This window comes from Protopterus annectens, chromosome 10.part0 (genome assembly GCF_019279795.1).
Source record: "Protopterus annectens isolate FY-2018-M chromosome 10.part0, PAN1.0, whole genome shotgun sequence".
Taxonomy (NCBI): Eukaryota; Metazoa; Chordata; order Ceratodontiformes; family Protopteridae; genus Protopterus; species Protopterus annectens.
Genome location: NC_056744.1, coordinates 1,606,349,259 through 1,606,376,300, shown reverse-complemented (window position 1 = coordinate 1,606,376,300; position 27,042 = coordinate 1,606,349,259). Strand labels below are relative to the sequence as shown.

Here is a 27,042-nt window from a genome sequence, read left to right as displayed (position 1 = left end):
ATATATATATATATATATATATATATATATATATATATATATATATATATATATATATATATATCAACCGTGAAATTGTCATTTCTCTGAGAAAAGGGAATATCACAGGAAATGGCTATTTGGACTTGTTTTCCTTTAAGAAATGTCATTGCATATTGGTATGACTTTCTGCAGAGTGACATTATTGTACTGTGCTGGATGGCCAGGTGCAAGATCGCCCTACAGTGCAATCACAGACTATGCCCTTTGCCCACTGTAGTACAATATCGGAGTTGGTATATATTAAGTAGTGGAGGTGTAGGGTAGTACAGAGGCTTGTCTCCCTTCAGAACAAATGCTTTTGGTTTGGATTATAAGTGGATTTTTTTTTTATTGGTGTCGATGTGTGATTCAATGATTTTTTTATATATATATATATATATATATATATATATATATAGATATCCATTGATGGATCTGCTTTAGTACGTTGAATTAACACATAATTGAAATTTAAATAAATGAGATGACAACATCAAAAGTTGGAAATAATGAAAACTTAAAACAACGAAATCCATAACACTGAAAAAATAGTCTCACATATTATGCACCATTCCCGACAACATAAATATACTTCTGAAAATAAAGAGAAAAACATCTTCCTTATTTTCATTCAAAGAAATTAACAACTGAAAACTATTTATAATGAGTTCCACAGAAATCACCACCAACCACAACGTCATTTCAAGGAACAGACCTATATTTGTAATCAATTGTACATTTGTCATCTTTAAAAGTGTCAATATAGCTTTAATAAACTTTATTCAATCAAAACTACTTTTACAACTTAATACAAATTCTAATTTATTATGCCTTCATAACACATACATGCCTTTAGCAATGTGTGTTTATATTTATTTCTCTGTTTAAACTTACACACCCAATATTTACACAATTTAAAACTTCTTTTAAATGATGTATGCATCCTTCTGCTATAGGTACTTTTATTCCTTTTTCAGACTTGTTCCTAGTGTAAAGACAGCCAAGAGTGCCGGGTCCGTGGTACATGACATCTGGCATAATGTTTTCCTGGTACGTACTACAAAGCTGCAAAATGAGAATCGTAGTAGAAATTAGCACCAAAGTAAATGCAGAATTACATAGCATTCAACCGTAAAAGTTTTGATTTTTTAACTTTTCATTATTTCCAACTTTCAGTGTTGTCATCTCGTTTATTTACATTTTGGTTATGTGTTGATTTAACGTAGTAAAGTAGATCCATACAGATATATAGGATCAGAGGAGCTTACTAGGCTATTGGACTTGAGGCCCTTATAAGCCTAGCCAAGAGTTTAGCCCATGTTTAGCCCAATCAGCATCTGATGCCCCTGTCCATCAGGGACACAGGTGGAATCCCAGGAGTATATTTTCTGTTTCCCATCCAGTTATTCAGGTTGTACTTAAAAAGGGGTAAAGAGGTACTCTGCTTGATGTGGAGAGGAAGTCTATTCCATAGATGGGGGAGTCTCTGGGACACAAATCTGTCAAACCAACAAGTCTTGCTGATGTCTCAGACCAGTCTGAGGCCGCACGTGCAGGTTACTCCAGTGGAACTTGACTGGTGGATATGCAGCAGTGCCATCAAGGTGGGGTCTGCGAACGCCTTGTATGCCAGACTGAGGTCACCTCTGAGGAGTCTGTATGAAATTGAGTAGAGGGATAGAGCTTTTAGCCTATCTGTGTATGGTAGATGTTTGAGACCCTGGATTCTCCTGGTGAGGAACCTCTGTGGTCTCTCCAGCTGCTGCATGTACTTTGCAAGGTATATGCCGAAAGGGGAATTGTACTTGATAATGGGCCTAATAAGGGAAGAATACAGGGATGTCATGACCTCCTTGTCCCTGGATGAGATACCTTTACTTATGAGGTGGGCTATGTAGAAGGTTTTTCGTACAAGATAGAGAGATACAGATATAGATATTTAAAAATAAAAACTAAATGTTAAAAAGTCACACAGACAAACCATTCACTAAAAACTGCAAGAAAGACCCAGAAAAGCTATAGTATTTACTCTGTAATATCCTAACCCTGCTGTAATGGAGGCCCATGGGTTATATGACAGTGATCCATTAGGGATATACTAATGTCTCAGCTTTGTGGTTTATTGAATGCCCATTAGTTTTTATTTTTGAAGTTTTTATGGGTATATTCAGGCCAATAAAGCCAAGTGGATGTGACTAAGAGAAAAAAGAATTTATGGGCAAGGGAATTTATGACAGCTCTTATAACCCTAGCTCATGGCCTGAAGTGACACATAAGTGCTTATAACCGTAGCTCATGAACTGAAGTGATACACAGGTGCTTGTAACCATAGCTCATGAACTGAGGTGTTACATAGGTGCTTATAACCATAGTTCATGAACTGAAGTGATATATAGGTGCTTGTAATCGTAGCCCATGAACTGAAGTGATATACAGGTGCTTGTAACCATAGCTCATGAACTGAGGTGTTACATAGGTGCTTATAACCATAGCTCATGAACTGAAGTGATATATAGGTGCTTGTAACCGTAGCTCATGAACTGAAGTGATATATAGGTGCTTGTAACCGTAGCTCATGAACTGAAGTGATATATAGGTGCTTGTAATCGTAGCTCATGAACTGAAGTGATACACAGGTGCTTGTAACCATATCTCATGAACTGAGGTGTTACATAGGTGCTTATAACCATAGCTCATGAACTGAAGTGATATATAGATGTTTGTAACCATAACTCATGAACTGAAGTGATACACAGGTGCTTGTAACCGTAGCTCATGAACTGAAGTGATAAACAGATGCTTGTAACCGTAGCTCATGAACTGAAGTGATAAACAGGTGCTTGTAACCTCATGAACTGAAGTGATATACAGGTGTTTGTAACCGTAGCTCATGAACTGAAGTGATACACAGGTGCTTGTAACCGTAGCTCATGAACTGAAGTGCCACATACTGTAGGTGCTTATAACCGTAGCTCATGAACTGAGGTGTTACATAGGTGCTTATAACTGTAGCTCATGAGCTGTAGAGGTGCACAGGTTTTTATAACCCTAGCTCATGAACTGACTTGATAGACAGGTGTTTATAACCATAGCTCATGAACTAAAGTCATACATAGGTGCTTATAACTGAAGTGATAAGCACCTATGTATCACTTAGGTGCCTATAACTGACATTGTTTGTATGGTGATTGTACACAGTGACACAAAAGTTACTATTCAGGCTACAATGGTTTAGTTACAGTCCAATAGCTCATAACGTGGGTTTTACAGGCTAAGCACATAAAGTCTGAATAAGAATGTTTATAAATATTTGGTTATGAGCAGAAAGGTAACCTGAAATGCAAAGAACCAGAAAAGCCTACTGAAGTCTGCTATAGTCCCTGCCTCAGTTTAAGTTCCTAAGATGTGAAGGCATATCCTGTCTTGATGCTCCAGGTGATAAGTATGGGGGCAATGGGGGACAAGCAAGAGAGTCAGGTGGTTGTAGGGGAAGACCCTGAAGGACAGCCCTCCCCCCAACACAGACATATACACTCATATGTGACTTTGGACAAGTATAGTGAATGAGCTTTGTAGATGACTGACAGAGATATTTTTAATTATTATAGTGAAACCACATTTTAATCTACCAAACATTTGAATTTTGAACTTTGAAACTGCTGAAACTGTGACCAACAAACTCCACCACTGTATAGCACTGCAACAAATACAATGGTTAGAATTCCAAATAACCCTAACACTTGCTCAAATCAAAACAGTGCATAATATTTTACAGAAACCAAATAAATTTGCAGAGATTAATAAACATTGTCAAAGGATATGAACCACCGAGAAATTGTATATCTCAAAATCTATACTTAATACTCTATCTCAAATCAAATAACAAATATAGAGACTCCCTTTACTCAGTCTATATAGCAAATGTTTGGAATTATTTAAACTTCTAAACCAAAACTCCTACTGCCTATCAGGAAGATTCCTAGTCAGGAAAAGAACCTACAACCTCACATCTCAACCTGATTATGCCCCCCCTCCCCATCCACATTACCTTTGCCCTCCAGATAATGTAGCAATCAGTTCCTCCATACTAGGCCCAAACCTCTGGGAAGCCATCTTTCCTGCCAAAAGAGTCTCAGTTCTCTTTAACAATTCAGGAAAGCTCTCAAACACCATTTTGCTAAATAATCAGAATGTCACTACCTTCCATATGTAACATAACATAACCCTGTAACGTCTCTCGTCTGCTACCTTCCATCTTAGCTACACAGTCCGTCAGACAATCTTATACTCAATCTTGTTGTTTATACTTATGCATACTTATTGTATATACTTGTGTCAAACTACTCTTAGGCTCTTTCCTATTCAAACTATTAGAACACTATTCTTTCCTACTTCTTGCATCCACTCAAAATACCCCCCCCCCCCCGATAACCTCAGGAATCTCTGCTAAGCGGAGCCAGATCTCAGAGCTCTAAAAACCAAACTATACTGTAGAGACTATTTTTCACCATTCTCACTGCAAAATTCTGGCAGTCTTTATCCAGCGATCAAAACAAATAATCCTCCTTCCTCACCTACATAACTGTACATCATTCCTCTGTATAATGTTAACAACAAATTGTACTAATATGTCACATTTAAATGTAAACTGTATTTGCTTTGTGAAGTTTTTTACTAATGTGCTGTTTCTAAATGTAAACAACGTGTTTTAAGTATGGGCTAGTTTTGGTTGTGGAGCTTTTCTCCCCGGGACTCTGCTGAATAGGGGCTATTAGCCCTGTCTGAATAACCCAATTAACAAAAGGATATAAGTAAATACATAAAATAGCAAATTGTCCTTGAAAGAAACCTGTTTTAAGGGGAGGGGTTTTGTTTGTTTCATCTCTCACATACTAGCAGTTTGGCATTAAGTAGCACCCTGAAGTTTTAATACTTGAGCCTGGGTTTTGGACACCCCCAGAGTGACATTTATTTATTATGTTTTTACAGGTGGGGAAAGCACAGGCTAGGCTAGACAGGGAGGTCTTATTCATTTTCTTTCAAATTATGGTAAACCACACCTGAAGTTTCCTTTTTTGAGATGATGGGACATTTTTCTCTGTTGTAATTAGTGTAAAAGATATTCATTAGCACAACTGAAGGTGTGCATATGTCTATGTGCAGATGGACAGAGGACTGCCTTCTTTGAGAGAGATGCATTGTTCATCTCATAACTCTCTGAAGGATGAAGAGCTGTATTAATTACCTTATAAAATATATAGCTGACAGATCAAAGCAATCTGCCAGCCTTGTTTATCAGAGGCATACTGCTTTGATATGTCAGGTGATAAATTCCTCAATGTGTCAGTGTCACAACTAATCCACTGCTGTACCAGTGGCACATCATGTCAGGAAATAACATGCTGAGAGTACATGCATGCAAACCAGTATAAAAATAATTTCAAATGGCATATTAAAGTAGGAAAAGAAATGTTTGAGGGAAGCTGGAGGTACAGCTCTCTGCACTGTCAGAGTAGTGTAATGTGAGACTACTCGGGATAACTTTTAGAGTTCACGGTATCCTTCTGTCTGCAGCAATGTTTACACCTAAGATGGCCCTCAGTGTATTTGTAGGAGAGGCATGCACCCACCAAGCTGCAGTCAGCTTCTGCCTTTTGACATACAAGCCTGGAGAAGCACTTCCCTCAGCAGACACATCTGCTGCATCAAAGACACAATTATTTTAAATTACCACTAGAGGAATATTCTTCTTCTGTTTTTATATCTAGCACATATTGCCCCCTTTCAGTAACATTACTGCAGAAGATGAGTCTATTTACTTGATCATAAAAGAAAACTTGGGTAGAAAAGTAATACATTCAATTCAGACTAGACTTGTGAGGACTGGACTTTCATAAGCTATTTCTGCACTTTAAAGCAGTCCGGGCCCATACCCACTTATCCTTGATCTGCCCTGGTTAATTTAATCACACTGGAAAGCATTAGTCTCTCACTGACCTAGGTTGGATCTGCTTTGCTCTGGTTATTTTGTTCACTGGAAATCAATGATGATAGAGCATGTATAAGTATGGATTGGATAGTTTTAAAGTTGCAAATCAGCTCTCATTGGCTTGGTCCTGCAAATTAAAAAAGGGTTATCTCCTACAGCCCCCCCCCTCAAAAAAAAAATCTAATTGCTAGTAGGATCTGATTGTAATGGGTATAGTATAATTTGGCAAAATAATTTTTTGATGAGCACTGTTTCATTAAACAGAATCAATAAAACAGCACTTCACCAAAAAAGTATATTTTGTGGGGACAGAGGACACTGCAACTTCCCTGCACTTTCCCTGGTATAACCATCTCTGAGGTTGCTAAATACAGGGAAACAGTGACTTTCCCAATAAGGAATTTGTAAAGAAATCATTATTTAATGGGCCAAGTTTGATGAAATAGAATTCATTGTAATTAGCCATGATAAATTATGTGGCCATCTTTTTAGATATAAACAAACATTGATCTGATTGTTAAGCATCCAAGCACAGGTATGTTACCTAATCAGTTTAGCTAGGATGGGAAAGCTATCACTAGTATCCAGGGCTGACCTTAAAGATAGGACAACTTGGTACTTAACTTTGGGTGCCATTATGTTTTGTATTGGAACACGGGACCTCTCTGACAACAGACAAGTCAGCCCTGACTGCGTCCTGTAACACACAGCATTCACAATTCATTTGTTAACTGTCAGAGAAGACTGCATGAATGGAAGGCACTTTTTTTACTAGCAACAGAAAGTGCATCTGCAGTCTTTCAGTACATGCAGTCATCAATATTAGAGGTGAGAACAGGCTAAGATCAGAGAGGAAGTGATGCAAGTGGACAAGAGGTGGTAAGGTGATTCTAAGCCTACAAAGTAGTTAAGGAAAAAGAAAGGCAAGACAGTGCTTGGTCAGTGGGAATGCTTTGGAATGGGAGAGTGAAAACTGTGGATATTAGCACACACTGATATGGAGAATGGAACTGGAAAACTTCTAGGAGTTCAAAAACTTTCAGAACAAAAACGTTGCTCACATCTCTACCTCTTCTGGTAGCAAACACAAAAGTCACTTAAAACTCCTGATGACAGGCTTCTGCTAATCTGAAAGCCCAATTATAAAACCTATGTTGGCCCAATAAAGACATTACAATATTTTTGTGCTTTTCTGACAGTGGGCCAGCATAGCATTCCTTATTTTTTCAAATTCTTTTAGCAGAACAGTCCTGGTTTGAACAGTTGTGCCCTGAGTGTGTGTGTGTGTGTGTGTGTGTGTGTGTGTGTGTGTGTGTGTGTGTGTGTGTGGTGGTGGTGGGGGGGGGGGATCCTTTCCGGCTGCCATGACTGGGTAACTGGTTAGAAGAGGAGTATTGTACAAAAAGTACAGCAGTAACTGCATACTTACATGTGCAAATACCATTCCCACCGAAAAATAATGAAGAAGAAGCCATATAAACATCCACTGCTTTTCTTATGCGGGTATCTTCATTGTAAGACTGCCATCTTTTCATGATTTCCAGTGTGGTACATTTCTTCCTAGAGATTTCTGAATGTTGAATCTTAGTTTCAACCAATTTGTAAAACTTATTTTTGCTTTATTGTTAAAATAAAAGACTCACTGCTATAGAATGTTAGCTCTTCACATAATTATAGACCAAACTAGCTGTTTCATATATAGTGCCATAGTTTTCTGCACTTAGGGGAAAGTTAGGAAATATTTTTTCTCTGCTAAAATAATGGTTTTTCATCCCCCTCCCCCCCCCCCACACACACACACAGAGGGCACAACTGTTCAAACCAGGACTGTTCTGCTAAAAGAATTTGAAAAAAATAAGGAATGCTATGCTAGCCCACTGTCAGAAAAGCACAAAAATATTGTAATGTCTTTATTGGGCCAACATAGGTTTTATAATTGGGCTTTCAGATTAGCAGAAGCCTGCCATCAGGAGTTTCAAGTGACTTTTGTGTTTGCTACCAGAAGAGGTAGAGATGTGAGCAGACTTCACAGGATGCCACATTTTCCCATTTGACTAGAGATTTTCCTTGAAAGTGGGATTTAAGGGTTGGGTTAAAGTATGACTATAATCATGAGAATATGCAATGGTTGGTGACAGTATTTACGTAACATTCTGAAAATTATAAACAATGAACAAAGGTACATTATCTTACAGATGACAAGCAATACGTCAAATAATGAATAATATCAAAATAACTGGTAATTCATTTTCTGTTATCTCATGTTTTGTAACATGTACAAACTGTTGGCTGTAGGAGGTAAATTCAGCTGTGGACAGTTACTTTTCTGGTAAACCACAAGCCTGATAACTGAAGCTGTGCAGAAGAGATGTTGAACTTTTAATTGTTGCTGTATGTACTGTACAGAGCATAGTACACAGTAAGCAGAAGAGATGTTGAACTTTTAATTGTTGCTGTATGTACTGTACAGAGCATAGTACACAGTAAGCAGAAGAGATGTTGAACTTTTAATTGTTGCTGTATGTACTGTACAGAGCATAGTACACAGTAAGCAGAAGAGATGTTGAACTTTTAATTGTTGCTGTATGTACTGTACAGAGCATAGTACACAGTAAGCAGAAGAGATGTTGAACTTTTAATTGTTGCTGTATGTACTGTACATAGCATAGTACACAGTGAAAATTTGAAAAATGCAGAAGTATTAGAGGTATTATTTTCTTCTGCATCTTTAAAAATGAATTTTAAAAAGTGAGTAACTTTTTTGTTGATTGGTTGCTTTTTGGAACTTTTAGCACTTGAATCATACAAAAAATTCCAGGAATTCAGTTCAAGAACGGTGGAATAAACGTTTTTATGATTGGATTACATCCTTGTGCTTGGAATATTGTATGGTTCTTTAATTCAAGGTGAGCGGACACACACTTCCTGGGATTGTGTTTTTTTAGTTTGGTTTTTACCTACAATCCTGGTGCTCGAGTTTCTTGCATGTGTTGTGTACCTGTCTGTGATTATAAATTTTCTAATAAGGAAGTGAAAACATATGTTACTAAATATGGTAACAGCAGTTTAAACTAACTCCTTCTAGCTTTCTGCTATGGGTTATGTTATACAAGCATATAACAACTACATTATACTTTAAGACTTATGGACTACTGACCAAAAGACATTTTGATGAGATTGAAGTTTATGGAACTTCTGGAGATATGGCAGTGATTAAGATTCATGAGTAGTTTATATACCGTAGAGTGAGCCATTAACAGTCCAAATAAATGGGCCTCCTTCTGTTCCAAACAGATGGTTTGAATGAGTTACTGCTCATTAAATAATTTTCAGTGTAATCTCTATGTAGCTGTCTATCTTGTACAGCAAAATGGTCAACAAATGGACTGCTAAGAAGATTCATCCTGTGGTTCTAGGTTTGAGCCTCCCAGCTTATATTTGCAAACAGAGTGACTCAGCAAGTCACTTAATCAGACTGTGTTTCAAGGTCAGTCATGAAAAGGATTATTTGTGCCTTTATGACTTACTTAGTTAACTAATGAAAAAAATAAAAAACATTAAGGAATGGTTTGCTATTATTCATGACTCTAATCTCATAATTATTGTCAGCCAACAATGCAGAATAAAGTTGGCATAACTACATCATGTGGCAATGTAATGAAAAACAAACTGACTACATAAACAAATCGGAAGGTGCAGTAGGAATTCTATGCATGCATTCATTATTTAAGTTAAGGCCTACTTAGTTACTATCACTACTTTCATGTTTGCCTTCATGATCTGTTATCTATCTATCTTCAAAATTCATTTATAGTTTTCTTTTTGATAACTGAATGATGGAAGCTAAGCTAAGTTAGTCTACCTATTTGCCCATTCATGACTTATTGCAAAAAATTAAATCCTACCTAACCAAAAGTCTTTTTATTTTTCATTTTCCCACCCCTACAAAGAGCTGCCCTCAGTCTGCCTAATGCACTCATTTAACATCATACTGTCTCTTCAGGAAGTAAAATGGTATTCCCTCATTTTCCACTGAGTCATTCATCCTATAAATGCAAATTATATCCTATTGCTCTTAGACTCTGTTTATTTAAAAATGGTACCTACTTGGCATCAACTTCCATGGGGTGCTTGAAACTTCCTATTGTATCTCTGCTTTGTATATTTTTCTAGTGTCTGTTTATATGCATTTTGACTCAAACAGTGTACCATCTCTTCTGTTCTCTTCTGAATTGCATCTATCCTGATTTGGTCATTGTAACAGTGAGGTCTTGAGAACTACACATATTACTCCAGATGGGTTTCCACCAACTGTCCTTTGAATGAGTAATATTTAATTTTATTTAGCTAGTTATATATCCTCCTATGCATCCAAGAACTCTGTTCTCCTTGCCTCTTTGACATTGCTTACTTACTGTTTTGTCATCTGATAGGCTTATCTACAACATCTTTTCCTTTTTGCTCCTGTCAAGGTTTTTTCCCTGGTTGTGTATTGTTTTTTTTTTTTTTTTTTTTTTTTTTAACAAATGCATTATTTTCCATTTTTTTACATTGAATCTAAGCTGCCATGTCTTAGGTGACTTCTTCAGCCTTGCATAGTCTGTCCTTCTATCTTCTATAAATTCCTTTGTATCAGCCGTAATGAATAACTTTGTGTCATCAGTAACAAAATGGAACCATTTACTTTCAAGCATTCTACAACATAATTTTATACAAAATGCCCCAGTACTGATCCCTGGTACCCACTAGTAACCACCCTTTTATGTAACTGGACTCATTTTACTACTGTGTTCCTCCATATCTACTATCTAGCCAATATTTTTACACCCACTATCACTCAAGTATGTTCTCCAGGTCTAATTGTTCACTAATATATTTTGTTTTACTGTATAATTAGAGTTAAAGCAGATTGCATTCACAGCATTTTTTTGATCAAATACCATTGTTACCTATTGCAATAACCCCATTAGATCTTTCTAGCATCCACATGGCACCATTTGAAGACACGAGGTGGTGCTATATGAAGAAGCATTTTTTTCAAAGAAAAGGTGGTGGAAAATTGGAGCATCATAACTGAACAGATGAAAGTCAAAAAACATTCATGTAGAAGAACTAAGATAATTCTTACAATGGCTGGGAGGAAGAAATAATCTGAGGATTAGCTAGGATCTTCATTGTGTCCAAAAGATGGAAATAAAGGTGGATAAATGGGAAATCAGTCCTTATCTATCATCAAAATCTACTTTTTTTCTGTTGTTATTCTCTTCTGCATTGTGCTCAGTGACTATTGATTTCCAGAGAATCAAAACTTTTTTTTTCTTTTATAGTGAGTCCATACTTTTGTTTACAATTAAAAAAAGGTATTGATAAAGATAAGTAAAACATTTAAAACAAATTGCAAGTGGTGTTGAATGTTATAACCATACCCAAAAACAATCAGAAAATGTTCTGTAAAAGAGTTATGCCAAGGACAAATAAACTGAGTGCTTTCATTCTTTTTAAGTTTAGAACTTCCTCAGAATGAATTAATTCAAAATGAACCCACATTTTATAGGCAATACATCATAGTCATGTGACATCCTTATCCAATCAAATACTAATAATGACATTGAATATCCCTGTTATTACTAATCTATCACCAATCTATGTACTGAAAAAATACATAAATCAAATTCATATAATTAAAAATCAGTTACATTAATTGTAAAAAAAATAATCATAATATATGTGCTAGTGAAAACATTTTATATTAATGTGTTCATTGGGTTCTTTATCAGGCCACAGTCTAATCTGCCACTTGGCATCTTTGCATTCTAAATGCACATTACAATCACCTTCAAACTCACTTTAATTAACAGAATCGAATACAAAAAAACAGATTTTTTTAAAACCATGACAGGCACCTACATGTTTAGCTAATGCATTACTAAAACTAGCTAAGATGCAAGGTGGTGATATATGAAGAAACATTTTTTTCATGGAAAAGGTGGTGGAAAATTGGAGCTTTATAACTGAAGAGATGAAAGTCAAAAAGCAGTCATGAGGAAGAACTAAGGTAATTTTTATAATGGGTAGGGGGAGAAATAATGTGAGGATTAAGTAGATCTTTGCCGTGTCCATAACAGGGAAGTAAAGGATAAATGGCAAATCAGTCCTTATTTACTCAAAATCTACTTTTTCCCCTGTTGTTAATCTCTTCTGCATTGTGCTGAGTGACCTACTGACTTCCACTGAATATATACTTCTTTCCTTTAGCAGCAAGTCCATACTTTTTTATATTTAAAAAACATATTGATAAAGATAAATAAAGCATTGTTGTAAATTCAGTCTTTATTGCTTCTTCAAATCGTGTATATGACAAACTTTGCTTGTGGGAAAAGCTGTGACCCATTACTGCTAGCAGATATTGCATTACCACATGCCTCATACATTCTGTTCACAGTGAGTATAAATATTGTTTTAACTGTGGTTTTAAATGTGGACTAAAATGTAAAAGCATCTTTTTTATTTCTTTTTACAACTTTAAACTTATTTTTTCAGAAACAATATATATCACAGTTTACTTGAGCTGTACCATTATTCTACATGAGGTGTGTTGTGAGGAACTGTATCAGTAGAATTGCTTGAAATAAAACTAAATGTATTTAGTTTACTGCATTTGCAACAGTTTCTTACTGAAATAATGTACTTCAGTACTGACTTGCAATGATATATTGCTTCTGCTAATCTAATGGATTTCTTACTGAAATAATGTACTTCAGTACTGACTTGCAATGATATATTGCTTCTGCTAATCTAATGGGTTCCTCACTTAATTAAGAAGTTATTTGTATACAGACTGGGCAAGTCATCAGGTATGTACAGTAAAGGACAACTCTTAAAGGTATACTTTGAATACTTAAGAGATTAACCATTTTGAATGGCTAAATAGCTAAAGATTTTAGCTTGTTTGCTACAGGATAAATGTTTCTCTATTTGTTTCAGGTTCGGTAGTTTTGCCCTTCCACTTCAGTTGTACGTCACCAGAACATACGGCAATAGTAAACAGCCATCTTACAAATCCTTCTAACTATGGTCTTTTATCACAGTATACCACCAGGACTCTAGGACTTCAGCCCAGCCCTTCTGTGGAGCTGGAAGGCAAAGAACTCTGGGAAAAATTCAATGCCATTGGGACTGAAATGATTCTAACAAAGGGAGGGAGGTAAGTTACACTTGGAAAAAGGACTACAAACATGGAAGTAGATGTAATGTCTTATCCAGCTTCTGTGACGTTAAGGACCCCCTTCTTTCATTTGCTTCTAGATTATGGGCTGTATAAGCAAGTTTTTCATTAACCTGTCCACCAAGAGAGCAGTGGGCTGTATAAGCAAGTTTTTCATTAACCTATCCACCAAGAGAACAAGGTGCATTTGAAGGGAGTTTTGTAATTTTTCTCTCTCTTCCTTAATACAGGATTCTTTTTGTTCTGGGAAAAAAGTTCAAAATACAGTTTGCACCCACAGACATACACACACACACACACACACACACACACACACACACACACACACACACACACACACACACACACACACACACACACACACACACATTTCTGCATTTGTATTCCCCCACAATCAGTTCAGAAAAGTATCTTTCTGTCCCATTCAGTTTGCCTTTATAGTACAGGTAAGTCTGTATTTCCTGCCATTAGGAAAAAAAGTGCCATCAAACCAAAAAGTTTTGTTTTTCTTTTTTTATTTCTTATTTATGCCTTCGGGTTTGTTTTATTTTTTCTTCGTTATGCCTTATGCCTTCAGGTTTGCTTGAACAGAAAGCAGGATTTGTTCTGGTCAGTTACGGCAGTTATTTGTTACTTTTTTGACCGTCCCTTTCTATATACTGTACAGCTACCAGCTGCCCATAATTTTGCAGAACATCTAGGAAGTTTTTAAATTTTCTGCTAAATCACTTAAGATAATAATCAGCCCAGTAATGGCAGACATTAGAGCTGCATATTTCTTATTCTTTAGAAAATGCATGTTGATGCAAAACTGTTGTTCTATTAGCTTTATAACTGAATTCAAAAAATATTTACAAATTGTTCCTGATTTTCAGCCTTTGTCTCCCCTTAATTTTTGGTTTTGTCTAGTATTCTTGAGCAAAGAAGTTGAGAGGTATGCTGCACTGTAATTGTATGTTAGTTCTTGTGGTGTTTCTTATGTTGTTTGATCATGAGTATACTGTAACTGCTTTATAACTGACTCTTATTAACCTGTAATTACTGTTCATAACTACTATACAGCTATCCATAATGTGTAGCTATTTTTAATCTGGCCAGTCATATACTGCAGTTGATACACCTGCCTTTAGCACATTGTTATTACTGTACATCCTGTTTTATCCTGATAGCATCAGTACAATAACATGTTGCATCACAGTAACAGTGAATGTCACTACACTAGATTTTCCAGTATTACCTGTGGTTACTGCATTTCTGGCTTCTTGCATTGTAATAACTGTACATCTGGTTCTTAATCTACTGTTAATACACTTTTAAACTGACCAGTCTCCTAGCCTTTAAGACTGAACTTAAAAACTAGACAACTCTGATACATCTAATTCATTCAGTAATTCTGCCTGTTTTATGAGCTCTGTACATTGTCAGGGAGAAATCTCAGACAGGCTTTACTGTTTTAACCACAGGTACATAGGTTCATAGGTTGGTACTAGGCTATCAGCCCTAGGTCCTATACAAGCCTAGCCATAACAATTCCCTGGCTATTTCTTCCCACAATATTTACTTCCCTGGACCCCTGTCTAGCAGGGCGACTGACGTGATCCCCAGGATGAGTTTCCTATCTCCCATCCAATCATCAAGGTTCCTTTTGAAGAGGGCCAAAGAGGCACTCTGCTTGACATGCTCCAGAGTCTGGGGAGTCTGTGGGTCAGGAACCTATCCCTCCAGCATGCTTTGTTCATTGTGATGACAAGGTTTAGATCCCTAGAGCATGTGGCTCTGAGGGATTAGGATTTCTTTAAGTGTAGCATGTCCAACAGCTCTGGGGTTGACATGGCCTTGTATGTTAAGCAGAGATCACCTCTGAGTAGATGTTATGTGGACAGAGTATAGCTGGAGGTTTTTTAGATGGTCAGCATAGGGCATCTGCTTTAGGCCTGTGATTCGTTTAGTGAGGTATTTCTGCGGCCTTTCCAGTTGTTGCAGAAGTCTTGAGAGGTACATACCAAATGGGGCATTGTATTCTATAATGGGTCTAATGAGGGATGAGTACAGTGAGACAATGACCTCCTTTTTTCTGGTTGAAAAGCCCATAGTGATAAGGTGTGCCACATAGAAGGATTTCCTGACTGTTCTGGCGATGTGGTTATCGAAGGTGAAACCACTGTCCACCTGTGTCCCTAAGTCTCTTATCACACTTTTGGTGTTTAGTGTACTGCCACCTATGTGGTAATTCATGGGTACATGTCTTTTTCCCAAAGGGGATAACTGTACATTTCTTGGCATTGAGCTTGAGCCCATGGCTCTGGCACCAAGCATCTGTTTCTGTAAGGCATGAAAGCAGACCCAGCCAGCTTTCTTTTCCTGCTCTGTGTTCTGGCTGTTTGAAGACAAGACTGCCCTGCAGGAAAAAACATTACCTCTGTACAGTGTCAGCCTGCCCGGTAGCAGTTGGATTGCAGAGACTGAGAACTATGACCACACCATGCATGCATTAAGGACCACTTTATCCAGCAGATTTGGCACTACTAATTAAACAGGCATGTTAGGTTTAAATATCTGATCCCAGTGCTTACTCTCTCAGCTGCTGAGAGGTATAGAAGTCAAACCCTGGGCACTGTAGCCATGTATTTAATCCTTTAATACCTCTCCTTACAATAGCCTCTAATTAGGGTTGCTCATTTAACTGTCCCTATCTTAGTGCCTGAATCATTTATTTATTTATTTATTTATTTATTTATATTTGTTGACCGGGAGTGTCCGACTGGGCGTAGGTCCATTTTCAGCGGAGGCCCAGGGAGAAAAGCTCCACAGTTAAAATAAACAGACAGTAGTTACATTGGATTACATAGCGATTAACAATTTACATAGCAATTACTTACAACATATTTACAGATGAAGAACATAGTACATCAGTAGAAACTAGAATCTTTATCTGTGAAGTACATAACAGACATTAACAAATGTTAAAATAAGAAGTTCCTGCTCTATAAGTACTAGGTTTATGAGCATCTGAGCCTGCTATAATCAAGGTAGTTAGTGGAGTTGAAAGAAAGGTAGTGGTTGGATGGGGTGGGTGATATTAGAGTGGGTGTTGCAAGGGCATAGCCAGCATGTTTTTAGGTGCGCTTTTAGTAGAGTTTTGAAGTGGGTGCATGATGGTACGGAGGTAATTGTGGGTGGGAGGGAGTTCTATAATTTGGCTATGGTGCAAGAGAATAGTGATTCACCAGCAGAGTTATTGGCTTTAGTGATCTGCAAGTGATTTTTGCTGCTGGATCTTAGTGTTCTGGTGGTGCAATAGGGTTGGAGTAGATTCTGGAGGGATGGGACATTTAGTGGATGGTTTACTAGTTTGTGGGTGAGTGAGAGTTGATACCAATGAAGGAGATGAGGGAGTTCAAGCCAGCCCAGTTCAGCAAGCGAGAGACAGTGGTGACTATGGTAGGATGCCCCTGTGACGAATTTGGTGATTTTGTTGTAGCAGGTCTCTAGCTTGTTTAGATTGCATTGCCTTAGTTTGGTATATATTGGAGAGGCATCAAGTAGGGTGGAGATAAGGTGGGAATTTGCTATTGAAATATTTGCTGCTTTGGTGAGAAGTTGCTTATTTCTGTATAGCGCTCCTAGTTTTTTGTGGACTTTTTTTAGGGTCATGGATATGTGAATGTCAAATTTTAGTTTATTGTCTATTTCCACTCCTAGCAATTTGATGTGTTCAGTTGAGTATATAGTGGTGTTGTCTTTTGCTGTGATGTTAAAGTGAGAGTTGTTTTGAGTATGTTTGGTGGGTTGGAAGATGAGTAGTTTAGTTTTGTTTGGGTTGAGTATTAATTGGGCATCGGATAACCAAGTTTCAACAGAGGAAAAGGCTTCCTGTGTGACTTTTTGCAGTTTGGATAGGGACTGGGCTGAGCAGATGATGGTCGAGTCATCTACGCATTGTATTAGTGTGCCATGTGTGGTGGCAGAGGCTAGATTATTTGTGAAAACAGAGAAGAGTAGGGGTCCAAGGATAGATCCTTGGGGAACCCCTATGGAGACAGGTAGTTGGAGAGTTATGTCATTCTGCCATACAACGGATTGTTGGCGGTCAGACAGGTAACTCTGAAAGACTGATTGTGAGAAGGATAGGTTATTGAGGACAGAGATAAGCTGTTTGTGTGGGACCATGTCAAATGCTTTAGATAGGTCTAGGAAAGTAGCAGAGGAGAGATAGCCATTGTTTTTATGCTGAAGGATAGTGTTAGTAAAGGAGAGTAAGGCAGTGGTGGTGCTATGGTTTGGTCGGAAACCATGCTGAGTACTGGAAAGGAGGTTGTTAGTAAGGAGGTAGTCTGAGACCTGAGAGTGTATGCATCTCTCTAGTATTTTGGAGAGTGGAGAGGGAATAGCTATGGGGCAGTAATTGGTTAGTTCTGTGGAGGGTCCGCCTTTGTGGAGGGAAATTATATGTGATACTTTCCACAGTGTGGGAACATAACTTTCTGACAGAGATCGGTTAATCAAGATGGATATTGGGTAGGCCAGAGCATCAGCTGCGATTTGTAGGTATTCACTTGGGAGGTTGTCTGCTGCTAATTTGGTGGGTTTAAGTTTAGTTAAGAGTTTTTTTATGTTGGAGGTAGGTACAGGAGAGAAAGAGAAGGCAGTGGGGAGATTAGAAGTTGAAGGTGTGGGTTGGAGGGGGCTTGTGTTGTTTAGCTAGTGATAGTATGGTTTGTGTGAAGTGTGTGTTGAATGAGGTAGCAATATTTTCTGAGGAGTGAGGGATGTTAGGAGGAGGGGTACTGACTTTACCTGGATGGAATTTGTCCTGTTTTATTAGCTTTTTGACTCTATTGTGTAGTTCTAGGAATTTCTGTCTAGTTGAGGGGGTCTTGGTTTTGCGCCAGTGGTCCCAGGCTTTATCCCTGTTTTTCATTTCTGACTTAGTGGTTTTCTGTAGCCATGGGGAGGGTTGTGCTTTGATTCTGGAAAGTCTTATGGGGGCATGGTAATTAAGGCTGCTCATGAAGGTAGTATTAAAAAATTCAACTGGGTCATCAAGACTGAGGTACTTTAGAGGATGCCAGTTACATTCTTTGAGGGATGCGATGAATGTGAGTGGGTTAAAGTTTATTTTTTTACATATCTGACAGTAGATGACATGTTTAGCCTGGTATAGGTATTTTTTCAGTAGGAATGTTGGGGAGTGATCAGTGAGGCTATCTGATAAGCAGCCTGTTATATATGACTGGGGGCTCTTACTGACTAGTATCCAATCCAGGGTAGTGTGCTTGCTGGAGTTTTTATTTATCCTGGTTGGCGACTGGACTAGTTGGGTGAAGCCATGAAGGTTTACATGATGGGTTGGATGGTTGCCAGAACAGGATTGCCAGTCAATATTGAAATCACCTAAAATGATAGTTTCTTGGGGGAGATGGTGGGTAGACCAGATGTGGAGGTTTTCTAGTGGAGGGATGTTTTGGCAAGGTGGAAGTAGCATCCAATTATGTTGATGGTTTTGTTTTGGTTTATTTTGAGGTTGGTATATATTATTTCTTCATTGCCTATTTGTGGAGCTGATGATTTTAAGACCTGGATGTTTAGATGCTGTTTAAATATTATAGCTACACCACCTCCTTTCTTGTTTAGCTGGTCTACTCTTAGTATGCCATAACCGGTAGGGAGGATTTGCTCACTGGTAATGTGAGGTTTTAGCCAGGTTTCTGTCAGGATGACTATATCTGGGGAGTACAAGTCTATGGTGGCATGGAGTTCATGGACTTTGTTGGATATACTTCTAATATTTAGGCTTAGTAGAAGGAAGTCATTTGGCTTTCTGCTGGCTGTAATATGGGAGAAGTTGTGGTTTCTAGTCTGATTATGAGGATTGTAATAGATACATTATTATATTATATTATTTTAATACACCTTATCCTAATATGTTCTCCCCGGCCTCCGCTGAAAATAAATAAATAAATAAATATCTTGCAAAGTGCCCATTTAATAGCTGTCCTTACCCTAGTGCTGCCACGTGGGCATTCCTTTAACATACGTTTCACTCTAGCCCCTACACAGGGATAACCCTTTAGCAGTATTCCATATGACTGATCCTGTAAGTGTTACTATATCTGCATTGGAATTTCAGAACCTCAACTTGCATAACTTTTTGTAACAAATCAGTATCTTCCCCACCCCAACAACTGATTTTCAGTTTCTACCTCCCACCTTTGCATCAGGCTGCATTAATGAATGAATCATATAATGAGGTTCTTCAAGGGTGTGTGTTGTTTTCCTGACAGAAACATGCGAATTGCTGACCACTTTTGGCTCCTCTGCTGGGTCACATATCCTAGCACAACACCACAGAAAGCATGAAAGAAAAAGAAGCACATTTCCCAAGTACTGTTCAGCTGTTTTGCACCTGTTCTGGTTTTGCAGATTTTTTTTCTCTTAAGGCATTCACCCTCTAGTACTCCATATAGAGTACTTTCCAGCAAAATGCATGTACAGTACTTCACAACTATGTTAGAGAGCTGGAATAATCCTGGTAGTTTTGGTTCCACTTCTTTTTTAGGACGTCTGCAACAACTTCTTTGAAAATGTATTAGGACTGAAAACAATATCTTAACCAATCCTGGAATCCTGCACATGCTCACCACCAGGTTAAGACTTTGTGCTCACTGTAAAATACTCTCCAAATACTCTCCTTAAACAGAATACTCTCAGCCTCTCACTGAAACAACAAAACAATTTTTATGCATAACTACTGCTTGTACAATCCATTAAGTTGCAAGTGGGTTTTCTCATTAGTAAATTTTATTTCTGTAAAATCTTAGAATGTATGAATGTAATTACTGCATGTGTATAAATGTAAATAGAAATGTAACTGCTCTGTGTTTAACTGGAATGAAGTATAATGCAATGTAAACAAATGGAGCTTTTCTTCCCGGGCCTCCACTAAAAATGAGTGTTACTTAGTCAGACTTTCCTGGTAAACAAAGACAAAAAACCAAACAAATAAATAAATACATACATACATACATAAATAAATCTGTAGCAAAATCTATGAATGAATGGAACAGACAAAGCCCTTTTGTGCCCAGTGTACAACCGACCTGTTGGATAACTATGAGTAATGACATACCAGACATTGTGAATAATGTGTAGGGTACCAAACAATGCAAATCAGCCATTCCTCAATGGCATAAACCACTACTAGAACATAAACAAATTTAAGATATTAAAGGAGTCTCTTTCACTTCTGTGATGCTGACATTTTATTTCAGTTCTATTAGTGTGCAGAGTATGATAGCTCAGTTGTCCTTATCTGCAGACAAAGTATGTGTTCCAGGGGCTTGCTGTGTGGCTCAGAGGGATGGAGCCTAGACTGCATTTCAGATAACTCAGGTTTGAATAGCAGTCCAGGTCTAGTAAGAGTCAACTGACAAATATGGCAATTGCTATACCACTGCTACCTGTCAGAGAACTGATGTGGTGCAGGAGAAAGAATCACGAGGAAGAAAGCAGATATCTTTATCTGCAAAACTATGACGAATGTAAGCAGTCAGCTCCATTGGCATGCAGCACTATCACATACAGGTAGCAGCAGATTATGGGCAAATCAGATTCCTTTTCTGCACCTTCTTATTGCCCTAAGCTGCCACAAGCAATCGTTTCATCTCCTTAACCCTCTCAGCTATAGAGCTTGTAAAGAACTATTTACAGCATGAAGGTGGTTGACTGTCTTATCCAGATGACAAGGTACTGGGAGCATACTGAAGTGGGATGTCTTGCAATGCAGAATATTTCTGTACCCATGATTCTTCTTCGCCCTCAGTTATATAATAAGGATCCAGAATCCAATGATGCCACAGGTCAAAACATATTACAGGACCATGATAAATCCTAAACATGACCCATTTTTCAAAATGTGTGTATAGCACTCGTGTATTGATAGGTAGGTTCATTGCACGTGGTTCAGGCATGACATCTTTTTACCTTAGCTTTTTTCTCTTATTCGTTATTCTGGGGACTTTAATGCTTTGTATAATCTCAGTACTGCAGCATGTTACTAACAAATTGCATGTTGCTACACCTTCTTGCTGCTCTTTGTGTTTGCTGTGTTGTAGCTCAGCCAATGTAGAATCAGAACTGTCCAAATTCAGCATAGCAGAATAATTTGACTTCATTAAAGAGAGTTTCTGTCCCAGCATGGGGGGGGAGCATTTTATTTATTTATTTATTTATTAAGTAATTTATTTATTTATTTATCTTTAAACCCACTAATTTAGATTTTCATGTATATATATATATATATATATATATATATATATATATATATATATATGTGGGTTCCAGACGTTTGCTCGAATGAGCAAATGTAACGTCCGAAACCCAAATAGTTGGGCATACTTACGTGAAAGTGCTTTTCACCGAAGAAGCACTTTCGCGTAAGCATGCCTGTTGCAGAGGCTGTACTATGGTGCGGGTAAGAGAAAATTCCCTTTTCCCCACTGTAGTGCAGTCTTGGAGGGAGAATATTAAAGTGGGGGGTGGGGGGCACAGCCCCGCACATGAGGGGTGCAGGGCCCTGCTAAAATGTTAATGCAGTGTTTTTTTTTTTTGTAACATGCTTTAACGAAAGTGCTTTTTCGATAAAAGCGCTTTTGTTAATGTGTGTTCGGTTGGTATGGATTTGGACATTTGCTTATTCGAGCAAACGTCCTAGATCCATATATATATATATATATATATATATATATATATATATATATATGGTTTATTATTGAATCTTCAAAGTGACTGCTGTCAACTGGCATGTAGTCGAAAGGCAGTTTTCCAATGGGCAGAAAGCCAACTCAAAAAGCATTGACTATACTACAGCGAAAGGGTAGTGTAGTTCAAGTATCTGAGTTTGGATTGTGAATGGAGATCGTGGTTCAGTGAGGAACAGAGAATTAACCCATTTCTTTACTGTGGTGTGATCTCGGAGTTGGTGTATATAATTTGCAGGGAGTGGGGGGGCGCAGGGGGGCTTGCCCCCTTGCAAAATAGTAAAATACACGTACCGTTGACTGTAGAATGTTATGGTATGGTAAGCTGCATTGCATGGGTGACTGACGTCACTTCCTGCTATGTCGAATACATTTAACTACAGGTGTCAAGTATTCAGTTTTGACCTGGCCGCATTTTCACTGTTCCAGATTCAAGAATTTGGGTCAACCATGTGTTTGGTCGACATATGCAGTTTCAAGGTTTCAATAGTAAACCTATATATATATATATATATATATATATATATATATATATATATATATATATATATAGATATATATATATATATATATATATATGAGTGTGTGTGTGTGTGTGTGTGTGTGTGTGTGTGTGTGTGAGTGTGTGTGTGTGTGTGTGTGTGTGTGTGTGTGTGTGTGAGTGTGTCTATACATATAGATATAGATATATATTTAATTACTGTGCTATAGTATCTGTATTTGTAAACAGTCTGCATGTTACTAATGTAACACAGTTCTATCATGTCAAGAATAACAGCTGCATTGTTTGTGACAGGAAAAAAGTGACCGCTCTATTCTTACCCATCTTTCCACCTAATGTTCAATTTAACTGTATCATAATCAAAATCTGCATTATTTTACATTGCAAATAAATAAAATAAAATAAATTAACTTTTTATGTGTTTAAAATTAGCTTTTCTCCCTCTTCTAATTTCTAGTTCTCCCATTTTATAAATGAACAGCATAATTTTTTAACAGGAGATATTTCAATGCACTGCTCTATGCTGGTTTGCTGTTTTTCTTCACTGTGAAAAAAATGTGCATTTATTTCCAGAAAGTAATCAAAATTTAGGATGTTGCTTTACTCTTTCTCCTTTAGGCGAATGTTTCCAGAATTTGGTGTGAAAGTCACAGGGTTGGATCCCAGCTCACTCTACATACTATGTGCAGAGGCAGTACCAGTGGATAACTCTCGCTACAAATGGCACTCGACTGATGGATGGAAACAGGGTGGAAAAGGCGAAACTTGCCATCCGACAAGGGCATATATCCATCCAGACTCACCTGCACCTGGGAGACACTGGATGAGCCAACCAGTCACTTTTAACAAACTCAAAGTGACCAATAACATGCTAGACCAGCATGGGCATGTGAGTAGCTGGAATATGGTGGAACAGGGTGCCTGTCTGAAAACCCTTGCCAGACTGAAGTTTGGGATACTGTTGAATCACAGGAATGTTGATTTTTAAACTTGTTTTTTTTTATAATTTTCCTCAAAAAGATAGAAACATGCAACAAAGAATATATATATTTATATCTTATTATATTGTAGGATAACTTCTTTTAATGCCTTCACAATAGAGGAGTATATTTCTAATTGTTATAGTCCATGCATATGTTCTTCTTGGACAGTATTTATAAATGATCATTTTCTGTTGCTGTGCAATATTTATAACTAGTTTTTATACAGAAATATGAAGCAAAATATTTTGTGTGATATTTAATAAGACTAGAAATTGTTTTAAAACTCAATTCCTGAGCTCCATATTATTCAATTTTTTTCTTGCAATAACTGACCATCCTGTACATAAAATAATAAGTTCAATATAAATGTTTCTCTTTCTGTGTTTTCTTAATATTCAGAAAGGGGTGACTCTTACAATAAAATTAATGCATAACTTGTTGCACTGAACAGACTCTGTTGTTACAAAGGCAATCTCCCCCATACTGAAATATCTACAGTTGCAGTACGCCCCACCAATAATATAAGCTGCTGTCTGTTATTACAATGTATTTCCCTATGCTTTCATGTTCTGCACGATTAAGGAACCCTCACATGACAGAATCAGCCTTCCTATGAAAGGTTGAAATAAATTTTGTGCAATACATGGCCATGCAGATGTTGAGGCCACAAGGCCACATGGATCAGAACTGTATGGTATAGTTTGGGTCACATGTATCTGAACTCTGTCATAGCTGCAGTCACATAGTTTAGAACTGCATGGCATACCTGTGGCCACACAGATCAGACAAGGTTTCATAAAATGGGAATCTGACATTGGAAATTGCTATGTCAGAGACAGTCTGGAGTCATAAACTGTTTAATGGAAGTCAAGTTCTTCCAGACGTTAGAGTAAAGGTCAGTACTGCACAACTCCCTGTTTTAGCTGTATTTGTTTTTCATGATTTGCTTCTGAAGTTTCTGTCTCCTTTTCTTGCAGTTTGTTCTGCATTCCATGCACAAGTACCAGCTGCGGCTTTGCATTGTCCTCACCACTGAGGGTTTGACACCCACTCTTACTCCTTACCATATCATCACATTTCCAGAGACTGCATTCATTGCTGTGACAAGCTATCAAAATCCAAAGGTACAGCTTCTTCCTCACAGGTTATTGTTAGGAGAGATTTGCAACAACAACTAAGGATACTGTTTTCCATCTACAGCATTTTTATTTGGTTTGATCTTGCTAGTGTAATTACAACCAGCAGAAGCATGCATGCCTAAATAAATTACGAACACTCATGATTTACAGGTATGTAGTTCAGTATATTAACTAATTTACCTGTGGAACTGTGGGGGAAGGCAAAAATAATCAGACTGTATCAAGAATAGTAAATAATAAGCATGTCATTTGCATTAGTTTTTAGTCAGTTTCAATGAAAAATGAGCTGGTGCTACATTAATGACCCTTGCATGGCAGTGTCCTGTGCAAACATTACATTATAACCTATCCACAGTAGTTAACAGACTATGTTTATTGTGCTTTTGAATATAGTAAGCTTCATTGATGAAGACGGATAAAGCCTTGACTTCTACCCAGGTGACCCAAGTTTGAATAGCAGCTGGGACCTCTGCTGGAGCTGACAGTGAGGGGAAGAATAGCATGGTTGAGCCTCCTTGCCTTTCACGGAGGAGATGGTCAACAGACAATGTACTGACAGGCAGGATTACTCATCTGGCTCTGGTGACAGTCATAGCAATGAACGATAGCCAGGATGAGTAAGCAGGCTGGTCTGTGGGGAGTAACTTCCCCTGGGTCTGGGGCAGGGCCACCACTTCCAATAACCATATTTCATTTCAACTTTCAATACGATGGCAGCATACAGAGGGGTACTACCATAACCCATTCAAGCTAAACTTGACTCGTCAAGCATCAGTGCTGGTTTCCTGGCCCATTTACCACCTAAAGGCGCTCTATTGCTGTCAGTCTGGAGGATTTGAACACCCAGGTGAACCCCTAAAATTGTTGCCTGCCTGCTCAATGGAGTGGGATGGAGCTTATGAGAGCCATGCTGCAGGAGGAGTAAAGTACAACCCTAACTGAGTAACCCATGGGGAAAACATATTGTTTGGATATAATGATTTCACTCCTCATCCTATCTTACTTTTTCAAAACAGGGATGTGAAGAGTGAGTCTCAAAAGCACCAAAAAAGCACTAGTGTGCGATATGAGGATGATGTATTGATCGACAACTGCTAATAAACAATGTGTAGCCTGGCAGCTCAGCAATGTCTCTTCACTACGTACACAGTCACTGTTATTTATGTAATACACTTTGGTCTGTGTCATAAAACATATCTTGTCAATGTCTGTAAATGCATGTGCTAGTATATAGGTAAGTTTCTACTTTCTGCGCTGAAATAAATATTGCACTAGACAGCTAACTGTAATACAGATAAGAAAATGCAAGTTTAACAGAACTCTCCATTTAGCCTTGTGATTTATGGAATTTATGAAAGCTCTGATTCCATGATTGTTTTAAATAGGGTACCTTTTGTGCTTTTTAGTGTCCTTACAAGTTACTGGCGGTTAGCTTTCCTTTCCTGGAGGCAGGGTTAGAACTTTTGATCTGACTGACAAGCCTGTTGGTGGAGATCTGTGAGTTCTATGGCACACATGCAGCTTAGGTGGGGGCTGTGGGAATCCGAGACAAAATATACCAGCATGTCCCACATTAGGGTTATCGGGAAAACATGACAAAAATGCTATCTTTTCGTCACAGCATGATGATGATAGATGGCGATGACGATGATGATGTGATCCGTATATATAGGAGTACATGTGTGTGCTGTTATGCAAGTTCTACACTGCTAAAGCCACCACGGTATGTCTTTGGTGATAATATCTAACTCTCATTTATTCTTGTTACTAGATGTCACAACTTAAGATTGAAACAAATCCTTTTGCAAAAGGAATCAAAGACTCCAAACTGCACAAACAAAAGTAAGTACCTCTATATTTCTCTTTATTTGCAATGTGACACCAAGGAAAATAATGAAAAGTATTATTGTATGGAGTATATAACCACACATTGGTAGCAATGACCCGTGCTGGGCTGCCCAAATAGGAGATATTCTTGAACAGAGGCTAAACCAGTGGACTGGAATTTCAGCTGACCTTCTAATACAACTCTGGCAGCAGCCTGCTGTCCCACACCTTTCCACATTTTAAAACAGTATCCCCTGCCTTTCTGTGAGTGCAGAAGGCTGTGCCGATTGCTTATGTTTTACAGCCTTCTGCACTCACAGTATCCTCTGCCTTTCTGTGAGTGCAGAAGGCTATAAAACATAAGCAATTCTCACAGCTTTGGCCCATCCAGAAGAGCTGCTCAAGAAGAAATTGTCCAGGAAACTTGTGATGCTCATACACAGTTTATGCCTGTACACTGTACACCTCTGCATACAACTGTCTACACACCTTTCTCACATGTAGGATGGCTTAATAGCCCTCATACAATTTTATCAGTTAGCATCATTGTGACAGAGAGTAACAGCGTGGGAGACTTTACTATCAAAAACTAGTTGC

At 37.9% G+C, this 27,042-nt stretch overlaps 1 protein-coding gene across 1 annotated transcript in view; it reads left to right on the top strand.

Moving 5' to 3' along the window:
• Nucleotides 1-27,042, top strand: part of LOC122814349 (T-box transcription factor TBX6-like) — a 137,924-nt gene that overhangs the window by 52,368 nt on the left and 58,514 nt on the right. Inside the window, exons 2-5 of the mRNA XM_044086935.1 lie at nucleotides 12,995-13,214; nucleotides 23,115-23,385; nucleotides 24,457-24,603; nucleotides 26,390-26,460. Coding sequence (XP_043942870.1) covers nucleotides 12,995-13,214; nucleotides 23,115-23,385; nucleotides 24,457-24,603; nucleotides 26,390-26,460 — 709 coding nt within the window. The remainder of the gene's footprint in view (nucleotides 1-12,994; nucleotides 13,215-23,114; nucleotides 23,386-24,456; nucleotides 24,604-26,389; nucleotides 26,461-27,042) is intronic.